The following is a 14,640-nucleotide window of genomic DNA, read 5'->3' as shown; positions in this document are numbered from 1 at the left end:
CGTACTAGGACTCAATTTCATTAATTTGAGGAAGTAACTTTAAGTATGCAAATTTGTGCAGACGATATTTTAACAAATAAATCAAACACAAAATCCTGCTTTATCTAAATAATTATTCCCTTCTTCAGTAGACATGAATTTTTGACTAAAAGTAAGGTTGACATCTGAAATATATGGTCCGAATATGTTTTAATGTTTATCTTAATTCACTAAATTTATTAATTTTACTTCTTCGAATTTCGCAATATCTCCGCAATGAAGCAAATCAAATACTTCGTGCACACAATTATAAAGCGTGCTTATTGATATATAATCCCATGTAAAAACATTTTTTATTATTGTTACTCGTTATTTTTTTCATTAATTTACTAATTGTTGAAAATTTTTCATATTATAAAATATAATAGAAATGTTTACATGCTTTAAATATGCATAGTTTTAAATTATTTTAAAGGTTTAAATGTTTTCGAGAAATGATAGGATTTCTTAGAAAATAAGTAGAAATTTCAATCATTCTCACGTCTCAACTCTCGGGACCCTATTTCCAGGAATGGAACTGTCCTTCATTTTGAGAATCAGAAATTTAATCCCCCCCCCCAAAAAACGGGGTGTTTATTCAGAGAAATTACTGTTTGGGGTAGTAATTTAAATTATCATATGCAAAAATTAATTTAAATTTTTATACTTAGGTCTGTGTCCTAGTGCGTGAAAATGCAATCATTAAATCAAACCCAATTTAAACTGTTAGCTTTCTTTTGTACATAAAGAGCGTTAATTAAAAAGCTCCTTTTATAAACAAATATTACTTAAACAAACATTATTTACTATAATTTTAGCATTTTGAATTGTAAAAATTTTATTGCAATTTACTAAGTTCTTATTAGTAAGTAATTGGGTGTTTATTTTTAGGTGAAAGACTATATGCTTTAAGTACAAAGAAACCATTAATAGGTAAGGCACAGAGACTTTAATTAGATAAATTGTGTTAAGTTGAAAATTACGTATTGCTGTTAAAATTGCTACACACAAAAATGCTTGCTTTAAAACTGGCATATTCATTCTATTTGCAATTTTGGTAAAATATTACGATTGTTTGTTTTCCTGTAATTGAAAGTATGTCATTAATTGCATGAATATTATTAGAAATGCAGTTGAAGGATTCAAAAAAGGCATTATCACTTATAGACACAGGTTGGTCTACACATTGTCTGAATAACTAAACACATTCATTTTTCATAAAATGAAATAATACGAAAATACTTCAGAGATCAGAGAATGCTTTTAAAGTTTATAAAAAATATGTATTTAAATCTGCTTAAAAAATTTTTAAAAATTACAAAAATTTTAAAAAATTTTGAAATTTTTAAAAAAAGTTATAACTTCAAGCTCCATTTTTTTTAACTTCAAAATTTTTCTCCTTTTGCTTTTTTTTAATAAATTGTTAAAATTTCTTCTTTCCATTTCTAAAACTCCTTTTAAATTTAACACTAACATACCAACTCTTAATATATGCCTATTTCTACCATATCCGGTCAAATAACCGCCGGACTTTATGTTTCTTGATTTAATGCATGAAATATGGATGCTAGGAAAAAATAAACTAAGAAAACTTTATTATAATTAAACAAAATTGTATATTGACAATTTTCATGTATTACAAACACAAAGGATAAGAATTTTTAGCTCATTGCTCACCGCAATTTTTACATATACAGGGTGTTTCCATTTTACATTTTCCGCGAACATATTTCTTCTAATTATTATTATTTCTATAATTCTTATAATTATAAGAATATGTAAAGAATTATAATTGTCACTATTTTCCGTCACTATTTTACAGGGTGTTTCTATTTTACATTTTCCGCGAACATATTTCTTCTAATTATTATTATTTCTATAATTCTTATAATTATAAGAATATATAAAGAATTATAATTGTCACTATTTTCCATCACTATTTTACAGGGTGTTTCCATTTTACATTTTCCGCGAACATATTTCTTCTAATTATTATTATTTCCATAATTCTTATAATTATAAGAATATATAAAGAATTATAATTGTCACTATTTTCCATCACTATTTTACAGGGTGTTTCCATTTTACATTTTCCGCGAACATATTTCTTCTAATTATTATTATTTCTATAATTCTTATAATTATAAGAATATATAAAGAATTATAATTGTCACTATTTTCCATCACTATTTTACAGGGTGTTTCCATTTTACATTTTCCGCGAACATATTTCTTCTAATATTATTATTTCTATAATTCTTATAATTATAAGAATATATAAAGAATTATAATTGTCACTTTTTCTTGCGCAAAAATGCTAATCTAAAATTTTAGGTACTCTCTTGACATTAGAATTCTCAGTTATTCTGATTGAACTTACTACGCAAGAGTCTTTTCAGAAATGTGCAACTAATCGAATGCAATAAGTTGAACATCGTCATTTCTGATCCGATAGCCTTATAAAGCAATAAATTGTTCCCCCAGTCAAATGCCGGTCGTGGTAGAAATAAGTGTACGACAAGTATTGTTCTAAAAAATCAAAATGCAAAAAACAAATAATAATAGAATATTAACTGTATATAATTGTTAGAAAAAGTCATGAAGTCAAATGTGCAAAAACGATAAGATGATAAGCTCATTTTCGATGCAAAAATTCTTAAAGGGTCATTTGATCGGCTATGGTATGTTTAGTGCTAAATGATCAAAAATTGATTTATATGTTTCATTTTATAAAAATTCAGAAGTATTCCTTAGGATGGGTAGTATAAATAGTTAGGAAATTAAAGTAATTTCAATTAATATTCATACAACATTAAGAATCATGATATATTCAAATTTGCAATAAGGAGACCTCTTAAAAATTTTGAGCATGTCAGACCATAACAACATGGTTAGTATGGTGCTATATTGAACAACACAACGAATCAGCTTGAATAAAAATATGGTACAGTTAATCACTTTATTAGGGTATAAGCAAAGTTTTGTACTAATGTTATGATTCCAAATAACAGAAAATACTTGCAATATTTTTGTTCATTGTACCGATATTATGGTTCAATATTGCAGTAAATATTTGCAATATTTCGTCCGATTCTATGGTCCATGGGGCAGCAAATGTTTTTAACATTTTTGCACAATTTACCGTTATTATGGTTTAAGGCTGCTGCAAATATTTACAATGATCTTGTTCATATAGATCAGTGTTTCCCAAAGTGTGGTACGCGTGCGCGCAGGGGTGCGGGAACAGATTGGCAGGGGTACGTGTTCTTATGCGAAATATCTTGCAACAAACGAACATTTCAAAAAAATTCATTTAAAAACAAAGCTAGTCATGAAAATTTACGATTACTTATTTTTTTATTGGCTATTTTTTGCAGAGTTAACAGTTAATAATTAGTGGTGTCAACAGCCAGTTGTGATTTTTAATTTTTGTGCAATTTTTTTTATAGTAAAAAATACATTCATTTTTTTATTAGTGGTACACAGCATTACGAAAAATTTGGAAAGGGTACACAAAGGTAATACGTTTGGGAAACACTGATACAGATAATACGGTTTAATACTACATTTAAAAGTTGCAATACTTTTCTTAAATGTGAGGATAGCATGGTTTAATGTGGAACAAATTTTGCTGGAAGTATAGGAATTACATTTTTAAAGTGTTTCATTGAAATTTTTCTATGTAAAATTTTAAAAAGCTTTATTTCGATATTTAAAAAAAAGTGCTAAATGAAAATTGAATTGCTTTTTCAGCTAATTTTATTAATTACTTGGCCAACAATATTGAATTTTTTTATTCAGTTAATTTTTATAACAGCTTGATGCCAACTTATAAGAAAACTACTCCATCTCATTTATGCCATTTACTAAAGGAAACCATTATGCAAATTAATGTTAATCAAGCATAATTCGTCTTTGTTTCACTTAAGTTTCTCATGGAACTTGAAGCTTTTAAACAAATAGCACGTAAGCATTAATCTAATAAGCTAGTAACTGAGAAACTTCTTGTAACTCATGTTCTGATTTACTAAGGTAAGTTAGTTAATCCAGGAAATCTAATTTGCTTCATCGTTTAATCTATTTTGTCCAATGCTTTTTTTATTCATTTGTTTCAAATATCTATATTATTAATATGGAAGTACTTTATACAATTTATTACAATTATTTGCAATAGATAGTAATCTTTACGCTTCCTTAAGTTTTCGAATAAATTATTTCGGTTAATTTTAAATTTTGGATACATTTATCAATGAAGATTACAAATGGGTAGCTATTCCTAACGGTTAAGGAAATGCATTTAAACTATTATTGTTTTTAGATATGTTTTGTGATTTAATATACTATATCATGGAGCATTGTTATCACTTTTGAAACTTAATAAATTTTATCGTCGCCAAGTAATGATGTTTGTCAAGGTATTTTCTTGATATTTTATGTGCTTTCTTTCAATTTCAACGATAGTAGTTTTTTTATTTTTATTCTAACTGAACACCTGTTTTTTGTACGGTGTAATAAAATGCCAAAATATATCAAATCAATATTAATTTCTTTTATTTATTTCCAATAAGCTGCACAATCGGTCTTGCCGATGAGCAGACCTAGTGCATTCTCCAGAGGTGGTATCCACTCTTTCAGGACCACCACAATGGCTGAGATACCGTTGGTCATGCTAATTTGGACGTCTAGTTTCTGCCACACTAGAGGCAGCACCGAGACTCTATTTGGATGCTAAAGTGCACTAGGAATTTAATTTTGCTGGAAACGCCAAGAGCCAATAAGGCACTCCAGGGATCTTTTACATGCCGTATAATCATACGACATGGCCCCTGAGGATTTTCTGCATCCCGAAAATCCGGTGTCTGGGCCGGGCATCGAACCTGCAGACTTGGTCTCAGAAGGTTGACGACAAACCAACTGCGTCACCCAGCCACTCAATATTAATAAAAACCTAGAAATCACGCAGGAAATTAAAACCCTAATTAACACAATAAAATTAATTCCAATTTCTTTTCATTATTTTTGAATTCTTTTCTAGGTTAAGTTTTTATTTCTATACTAACTAAACACGTTGTTAGAAGTGCAGCTAATAAAATTAAAAGATTAAGTATACTCAAAATTGTAAATGATGTCATTAATTTTTAATATTGGCCAACACATGATAGTCTAGATTTATACCAATGAAGCAATTTACCTGAAAAATTTATGTTTAACTTATTACTTAACTTCGTACTTAACTTCTTACTTAGAAGAAAAGTATGGTCAAAACTACCAGAATATGGTAAAATTTAGAGTGCTTATGACTCTCTAGGAACATCAAAAATCGTGGTATTTTACATTTTGCCTTAATTTTGATCGTTAATGAGTTTGAATGAATTAAAAAGTAATAATTATGGAGGAACGTGCTAGAAACTCCATGTGGATTAAGCTAGTAAACTTTTGCAAAGCTAGTAAACAGCGATGTTGTCTTTCATTTAACTGATTCATGCTGATTCATTTAACCGATTCAACTGACCAACAATATAAAACATCACATAATGCTAAACACAAGCCAATAGCTTGTTTTATGCGCTTACTTTCCGAACCCTATTATAAACTTTAATTCAACGAAAATAATTTTAAGAATTGTGGAATAAATTTGATTTTAGTATCTGCTGTCCAAGATTCAGGATCTTAGTATAAATGTGTCTGCAGTTATACGAGGAACACGCATCAGCACAAACACTTTTAATGTTACAGAATTAAATGTACACAATTTAATTAAACTTTTGACAATAACTAACTTAAATGGTAGAGCTTTATTATCTGGAACTTTACTCTTTATGAACGTCCTTTGCGAATTCTTTGTATAAACGTCTCAAAGTTAATCTTATATATCACTCTCTATGTTTTTTTTCCTTTCCGTTACCATGGTTACGAAAATATTAATTTTCTCCCTCGGCAGTAAAGCGTGAAAAAATTCTGAAGTAGGAAAAACTAAAGATTTGAGGATACAGTGGAAACAAAGAAGGGGGAAAGTGTGGAGAGTGTGGAAATCGAGTAACTTTGAAACATCTATTCTATTTGCTAAGAGCATAATTCATATTTCCTCATTGTAAGCAAAAAACACCTTGAGACCAAAGATATGAATTATGAATTCTTTTATTTCAGCCTCCAGAGAATGCTTACGGCCTCTTCCACCAGACAATGGAAAAATGAGATGTAGCATGGAAAACGACGATTAGTAAGGCTGAAAATTATTAGTACAATTATTAAAATTAACAAAATTATTATTAGTGGAATTATTAAAATTATCAAAATTATTATTAGTAAAGATGGAAATCATTTAGTTTCTGCGGAAACTTAATTAGTTGTAAAATAATACAAACATGAAAAAATATTAATTAGATGACAAAATGTATTACATTTTTGCATTTATATTAAATGGAAACATTAAATAGAAAGTGTATCGTTGTACACTCGAATACGTTCTCGAGTTGTTGGTAGATAAATAAAGCCTACTATTACTTAAATGAGGAATTAAACTCTAGTTACCAACAGTTAAGTAGTAAATTATAATATATTAGAAAGGACAAAAATTTATTTAGATATACTAAATTTATTTGGATTTTATTAAGACAGTATGGACGTGATCATAGATAGCATTAGTATGACGTATTATTTCGTCGCATAAAAAACAAAAAGTAAAATGCATTGTAAGAAACTCTGGATCAAATTGCGGTAAAAAGTACCGGCACTCAGGATGCCTGTATTTTTTACCGGAGTGAACGGAACGAAAATTCTGATGTGTCTTGACTTTTACTGTAATGATTACCGTAAAATCGCTGAATCACTCTAATTATTAAACTAAAACCATAAAATTTAGCTATAATATTTTACTTTAAATATATATTTTGAGGTGAAATGGGTTTTACAAGCACAGTGAGGTATACAGTGTGAGGATTTCACAGCAAACATAGTGTGTGGATTTCACAGTGTGGTATAATAACTGCAGTTTATACTATTGGATCTAATTTTTCTTTTTTCTTAATTTAGCAAATGCACGGCTGAATGTGATGAAGGTTACAGATTTCCCAGTGGTTTTTCTAAATTGACGTTGACTTGTGACAGAGACGTAGGAGAGTGGATTCCACAAACTCTAATATTAAATTCATTCCCAGACTGTGAAAGTAAGACGCGCATTTCAATCTCTGCTATATTTTATTTTTTGTAAATATTAATTAATAGAGTCTTAAAGTATGTTATTTTAGGTTCAGTTTCTTAAAAGGATCTATTTTATTAGGATCTTTTTTTACTCACTAAAATGCAACTAGGACACAATTTAAATTTTAGTTTTATTTGAACGCGAACCTAAATAATAAACTAAGATGTTTCAGAATTTTAAGTTCATAAAATCTACAAACTGTATATTTCCTTTAAAATTTTAAAACCATCCAAAAAAAGGTCTGTGTTTGTTATAAAAAATAGAAATCTGCGTTTGCCCATTTACCAATACAAAATTAAATTTCCCCAAGAGAAGAAATTTTCTAATCGAACTGCTAAAATCTTAAAATCCTTTTTAAGAATTTTTTTTAAAAAAATATCAATTTTCAGTTCGTCGATGAATTTAAGTTTTTTTTATCAATTTTCAAGAAAACTACGGTGAATCGTTTCTATCAAAATATTTCGTCTGAAAAAGTAATTGAATAAAACTGTCTGAAAAATGTTTGTTCAAGAATTGTAAAAAGAGAAGGAAAAAAAATTACCTTTTTCGAAATGAAACTCCTTAAGAACTGCAATGCGCGTGTTACTGTAAATATATATATATATATATATATATATATATATATTTACAGTAACACTGTACATATATTTACAGTATTTACAGTATATATATATATATATATATATATATATATATATACACAATGTTTTTACATTTTAACCACTTTATTTACAAATTAAGATAAATTTTTTAAACTGAGGAAATTTAATTTGTTTAAACCAAAAAAGCCTTTTTTCAAAATGTAAATGATGAAAAAGTATTAATAAATGTACTTTTGATTCCATAAATTTTTATTTTTTAAATATATACTATGTTATGCGAGTAATTCAACGTAATTTTAAAATTTTATGTTAACTTTTATACCTCAGTTAAATTTGATGCTTGAGTTCTAAAGATAATGTTAAGTTTTATATTTGGGTAGTCATATTTTCTTATATATTTGATGTGTTTTTTATGATAAGGTCTTGAAACTATTTCTTTATCAAATTTTCTGAAATCTAATAATGAAGAACTGTAGATTACATTTCTTTTATTTGGTGCAAGTAACATGAAGCATGTTACTGGTTGCTTTATTGATTGGATTAAATACGTTTTTCTTAACTAGTCACAAAATATCTTTCGCAGTTTTGCATCCCATGAAATTTTTCCATGTATTATCAAAAAAAGTGAAATAGTATAAAACAAATTCATGAGAAAAAAAACACATAATGAAATTGTACGAATACTTTCAAATAAAACAATATTAAACTCATTCTTTTATTCTCAGAAATATCGCATTTATGCTTTGCTAAAAGTTGAATAAATCTGTGTAAATATAAAAATCTATATAAGCTTCTTCAAATTTAATTATGTTTCCAAAAGGGAAAGTTATAAAAATTGTAAAATTATTTCGCAAAAGTTACGTTATAGCATATTATACCACCACTGCAGAAAAGATTAATTTAAAAAACTAGGTTTCTTTTTTGCAAAAACTAAGGAAAAAATTAAATAATTAAATTTTAAAAATCTGGCGCTTCTAAAAATATTTCATTTGAAAGGCTACAGTATTGCAGTTTAAAATTATCGTGCATTAAATATTTAGTGTTTTTGTCTTATCATAGTTCTTTTTTGCAGTTAGGTATGGAGATGAAGACGATTATCAAGGTACGTTTTATATCATTTCAGTTTCAATATCAAACCAATGTAAACTGGTGCAATACCAACCAATGTTAACTGGTGCAATATCAACCAATGTAAACTGGTTCAACATCACCCAATCTAAACTGGTTCAATATCTACCAATGAAAACAGATGGGTACAATCTTGAAATTTAGCCTTGTTAAAGTAAATAAAGAATCTTCAAAAAAAATTGAACGGAAAAAGATATTTGCTGCCGTAGTTTTGCGATGTTGAATAATGTAACTTTGATATCTAAAATACTCACGGAAAAGCACTCTTCGCCTGCAATGAACAGTCGTACATTTTTTCTATTAAAAAAACAAGGTATTAACATACTTTTTTTCGGATAATTTAATAAATTTCAATCCAGCAGGAATCAAAATTATTCAATCAATGAATAATTTTTAATTTTGTAGGATTTCATAATAATGTGGCCAACCTTCTTGACAGCTCTAATGATTATTCATATATTTTTATTATGTATGTTTTGCTTTAAATAAAAACAGCGGATGTCGTTCATACATGTTAAATTAGAATTATTTTCTTTACTTTCACAGACAAAACAAAATTCCTGTTTAGAAACCTAGCACGTCTGAAATACCCGGAGGTGAATGCGGTTTTCACACAATTTAGATTCTAAAAAAAATTTCAACGTAAAGAATACTGGGCGATGTCCCTTACATTAAACAAAAATCCATGTAAGATTTGTCTAGAAAGTGTATACCGCGCATGACACTATACTTAACAAAAAACATCAGTGACGGGAAGCATTTCTTACCTTTTTAAACCTGCAAAAGGGAGGTGTGGCCATCGTTTTCCTGAATACCTTAGTTTGAAAGAAATAAAACACCACGTATAGTTTGTCAACTGTAAGAACTTCCCTTTCCACGAAGTCTGAGGCAGTCTGCTGCTATGCAAACAAGAATAGCGCATTTTAGGGAGGGTAGCGTCTCTTCACTCTAGGGCTAAAACAATAGACCGAATTCCCTTTCTCTCACCAACACAAGCCAAAACCTGTCCTAGACAGTGACCCTCTATATGAAATAGTCATACCTCGTTACCATAGTCACCGCCACGGGTCCAGACGAATGGCTAGGGGAGTTCTTATTTTAAGCAAACTGTAGGTGTTCTTCTACGTATACGAGTTCGAAATAATGTGTATGACCTGACAAGATGACAATTCATTGGCCTGTTGTTAACTTCCCGATTAATAAGGAGCTGTAAGGCTCATAATGAGTATCTCATTGGTTTGTAATGTTTTTTTTTAAATATAAGGCTTCAAAGTTATTTTAATCATTTGCCAAATGAACTTCATATCAAATATTTGAAAATTCATAATTTCCCCACACATCGCTTATAGATCCGTACATATTGTATCGTATTCTCTTCGTTCCTAGTGGTTGTTTTTTCTCATGGTTCGAAGAAGATAAAAAAAAATCCACGTACATAAATGAATATCGGCGCTACATTAAGTCTAGAAAAATAGTTTTTCGTTTTTTCCCTTAAACATAACATGATAAAACAAGTGTTCTGTGTGAAATTGAAGATTTAAATATCTGTGTAACAGCTTTCAAATGAGTTGGAATTATTATGTTTTCCTTATGCAGATATTGGAGGCAACTACGGTCAAACATACCAGCAGGGATCAGATGGAGGATATTCTAATTCACATTCATGTAAGAATTTACATTTAATTAGTTACTGAAATCACAACAAGAAAAAATTTATTAAGCTAAGAATCTTAATTTCTTTAATATAGACCAGAGGTCACCAAACTGGTCAGTATCGACGCATAGGGGTTGATATAGTATAATTAGGAGTCTATCTGATCTACGAGTAGAATTGGATCAATGATCACCAATTTTAATCAATATCAAAGATTTTTTAAATTTAGTAATGGTTTTAAATTATATTTTAGAGATATTTAACTGCGGATATCCCAGAATGGATAATCGCTCCACTTTATCAAGTTGGAAATATCGACATTCATTTGCAAGATGAAGTCATTGAATTAAAATGGACTTAGAAGCTTTTATCAAACTTGGCTATGAATTAACATCAATCTAGTACTTGAAAACATATAAAATTTTGAAATGCGGAATTTTACCTTTGAATTTCATTCCATATGTGGTTGAATGTCATGTTAGTGTTATTTTAACAAAGCAGAGAAATAAATTGAGCTTCGAAGCGATTTGCGACAGAAAATAATTTCCAACCCAACGTTAATCAAGCCAAGCTTTATAAAGCACATCTTCTCATTGATTTATTTGAAAGTTTATTTTGGCCAAAATAAAATTAATCGTTCAAGAAACAGGCAAGTTTATAGTACAGGTAAGTAACAGAAGGGGGTCGATGAGTGAATTCTGAAAAGTTCGTGGATCTATGATCAAGAACGTTTAGCGACCACTGATAAAGACAGTATAATATATCAGTAAAAACATATCGTTACTTATAAGCGACGACATTAGTTTAACGAAACAATACGTGAGTAAAGTGAAAGCATTTATTTAAACCTGATAAAAAGTGTCATCATACATAACTTTGTCACGCATATTTTAATAACCAACCCAACCAACCATCATCCGCATCATTAATTATCTAATCGCAAGTTGAACACATTCATAATGTATTAGACTATATATTAGACTGTACAGTATATTAGACTATATAATATATAAAGAAGAAAATTTAAATATAAATAAACGGCTAATGAAATTATTTATTTTCGAATAACATAAAATGAGATTCTGAACTGTTAAAGAAAAAATTGATAGGAAATGTATTTAAACTGTTATTCATCAATATGAAGAAATTGTTCTATCAACAAATTGTTTACAATTATTTATAATTTTTCTGCAATAATGACTGTCATTTAAAGCAAATTAAGTTTTATTTTACCTTTATAACATTAAAATACATCTAATATGACAACACAACATTCATTCCACATTAAGTATATTGATAAAATTTTGAAACTTTTTGCAGCATCTCAACAATATAATTCCTACAACTCTTATCAACAACAAAGTAAGTGCATTTTCTTATAGTTATAATTGTAACTATTTTAAATCTGTATAGGACTGTCTTATATCTGTAGCAGGAGTACATTCTAAGAAAAATTTATTCGATGTAAATCCTAATGTCAGTACCTTGAACACTGATAAGGTTTAAATGTGTTGTTATGCTTATATGGTGTAAAATTGAACAGCGTAGAATACCACATACCATAGAATATTGTTAACATTCACCATAGAATTTTGCTTAATCATGTGATAAAGCTTGAAAAGTTTTAAATGTGGTTCATATTAATGTCACAATAAGGTTTCGTCTAATATGCTCGATATTAACGTTCAACACGCTTAGTAATATTTATCAGTGTACTTCCATGCTTTTTCTATTCTGTGTTTTTTTATCGCGTCATGCATATGTATAACGCGAAAGCACTACATATAAATTACTAAATAATGATTATTTATACATATGTGAATATTACTATATTATTTTGTTGTACATAAATTCTTGAGTTTTGTGTATATCATTTTAGGAATACAAATAAGCGTGTGGGTTTTAGTTAATTTTATTTATAAATATTAGATTACTCTGTTTGATTGCTTACTGTTTTTTATTTTTCAGGAACAAATGACGGCAGCTTATTCGGGGGAAGTTCAGGTAAGAAGGCAGACACTTAATTAAAAACAATTGGAAAACCAGTTGCAATAATTTTAGGTATATTTATTGCTATTACGAATAAGGAAATTTCTGTTTTAGGAGAATGTAGAACATTGAGACAACCTGAAAATGCTCAAAAGGAATGTAGAATGGCAAATGGAGCATGGTAAGTAAAAACAAAAATAAATAGTTGCAATAAAATGCTTATTACGATTTAAATTTAACTTTTATTAGCTGTAAATTCTTAAGTTTAATTTGCGATATTTTGTACTTAAAACACCTCTTATAATTTTTTTTAAATTAACAATTGGTAAACATAAAATAAGATACGTTACGAACAGACTGCTCTTAAAACATGCTTTTTGAAAGATTTTCAAGTTTGAAAAGTCGGTGATTTTTGCTGAACTATATATATATATATATATATATATATATATATATATATATATATATATATATATATATATATATATAGATATAGATATAGATATAGATATATGATATATGATATATGATATATGATATATGATATAAATATATGATATAGATATATGATATAGATATATGATATAGATATATGATATAGATATATGATATAGATATATGATATAGATATTAGATATAGATATAGATATATGATATAGATATATGATATAGATATATGATATAGATATAGATATATGATATAGATATATGATATAGATATATGATATAGATATATGATATAGATATAGATATATAAATAACAAAAATACTTTTAAAAAATATAATCAGCAATGATCTCTTATATTTTAATATCAATTTTTGGAAGAAAAGAAGTTTTAAGAAATCAAGGCTGAACATTTATGTTTCCTGCACATTAAAAAAAAATTATTGAAGTAATTTTTACTTTTCTAATAACTTTCAGGACTTGTGTTTTTTCTTGCGTGGGTGGATTTCAGTTTCCAGATGGAAGTATTCAGCTAACATTATCATGTACACAAGGAATTGGACAGTGGCTACCGACCGACACTTACGAAAACTGCAGAAGAGGCAAGTAAAAATAAATATGATGCTGAATTATAGTTATTTTTATTTTTTATTTTTAACTGTAATCAATAACAAATTGGCAAATTGGTTTGCTGAGGCAAATTGATTTGACATTTTACTGTAACACCATGATAACTTGTATTAATACCAATACGTTGAACAATACTTCAGTTTTAGTTTAACATTACTTAATAAAACTCATTTCAACTCAATTTACACAGTATTCTGATTCAAATAGATACTGTCTTAGACTGTCAGAAGTTACTCAGAAAAAATTGTTAAATAACAGTTTATTTAGCTGTTATCTTACAATATTCAATCAAGACAACCAAATGACCATAACAAATAAATGGCATTTCAAACTATTAACTGTGAGAAAAACATTTTATTAACTGCTTTTACCTAATACAAATAAACAGCCAGGATTGTATTGCACCAACTAGGATCACCTAATGAAGCCACTTGGTTAGTTGCAGCTGAGTACATGCCATAAACGAGAGGTCTAATCTGTCAATCGCATCACCGACAGAGTGGGAGTTCGTGTCCCAGCTTTGACACCATAATATTTCCCCCATTCCTTTTTCACGTGAAGATTTTTCAGTGTCCAGCACTCCCCAATTTGTTTCCCATCATTATTAGAATTCGATACTCTTATTCACGCACAGATGACATCACCATGTCAAGTTAAATTTCTTTTTTTACGATTTTTGAACCATGCTATTTGTAAATGGTTTAAAAAAACATAAAGTTTTGAATTGATAGATTTTTTAACCATAGTTGTTGTCAACGGTTTTAAAACCGCAAAGAATGCACTTTACTGTAAGTTTTACGGTTAATTTGATGGACAGACTGCTGGAGGTTATTTTACCGTAATTTTAGAATGAAAATTCTGTCAGTGTAAAGTTGGAGGCGATTCGAACGATTTGGCTCATTAATCATGGCATTGTGCTTTTCAATGGGGGTATGTGCAAATAGAAAATGGACCAGAATTTTAGTCGACCATC

General features: G+C 28.4%; 1 protein-coding gene across 1 annotated transcript in view; it reads left to right on the top strand.

The window, feature by feature from the left end:
* LOC107439698 (uncharacterized) overlaps positions 1–14,640 on the top strand; it is a 310,740-nt gene that overhangs the window by 15,036 nt on the left and 281,064 nt on the right. The window contains exons 3-11 of the mRNA XM_087152696.1: positions 910–951; positions 6,166–6,238; positions 7,051–7,184; positions 8,894–8,923; positions 10,546–10,614; positions 11,924–11,965; positions 12,572–12,607; positions 12,707–12,773; positions 13,515–13,639. Coding sequence (XP_087008822.1) covers positions 910–951; positions 6,166–6,238; positions 7,051–7,184; positions 8,894–8,923; positions 10,546–10,614; positions 11,924–11,965; positions 12,572–12,607; positions 12,707–12,773; positions 13,515–13,639 — 618 coding nt within the window. The remainder of the gene's footprint in view (positions 1–909; positions 952–6,165; positions 6,239–7,050; positions 7,185–8,893; positions 8,924–10,545; positions 10,615–11,923; positions 11,966–12,571; positions 12,608–12,706; positions 12,774–13,514; positions 13,640–14,640) is intronic.

This window comes from Parasteatoda tepidariorum, chromosome 10 (genome assembly GCF_982258835.1).
Source record: "Parasteatoda tepidariorum strain Cologne lab strain chromosome 10, Ptep-v5.0, whole genome shotgun sequence".
NCBI lineage: Eukaryota > Metazoa > Arthropoda > Arachnida > Araneae > Theridiidae > Parasteatoda > Parasteatoda tepidariorum.
The sequence above is the reverse complement of the archived record's forward strand: the minus strand, read 5'-3'. Positions and strand labels throughout refer to the sequence as shown.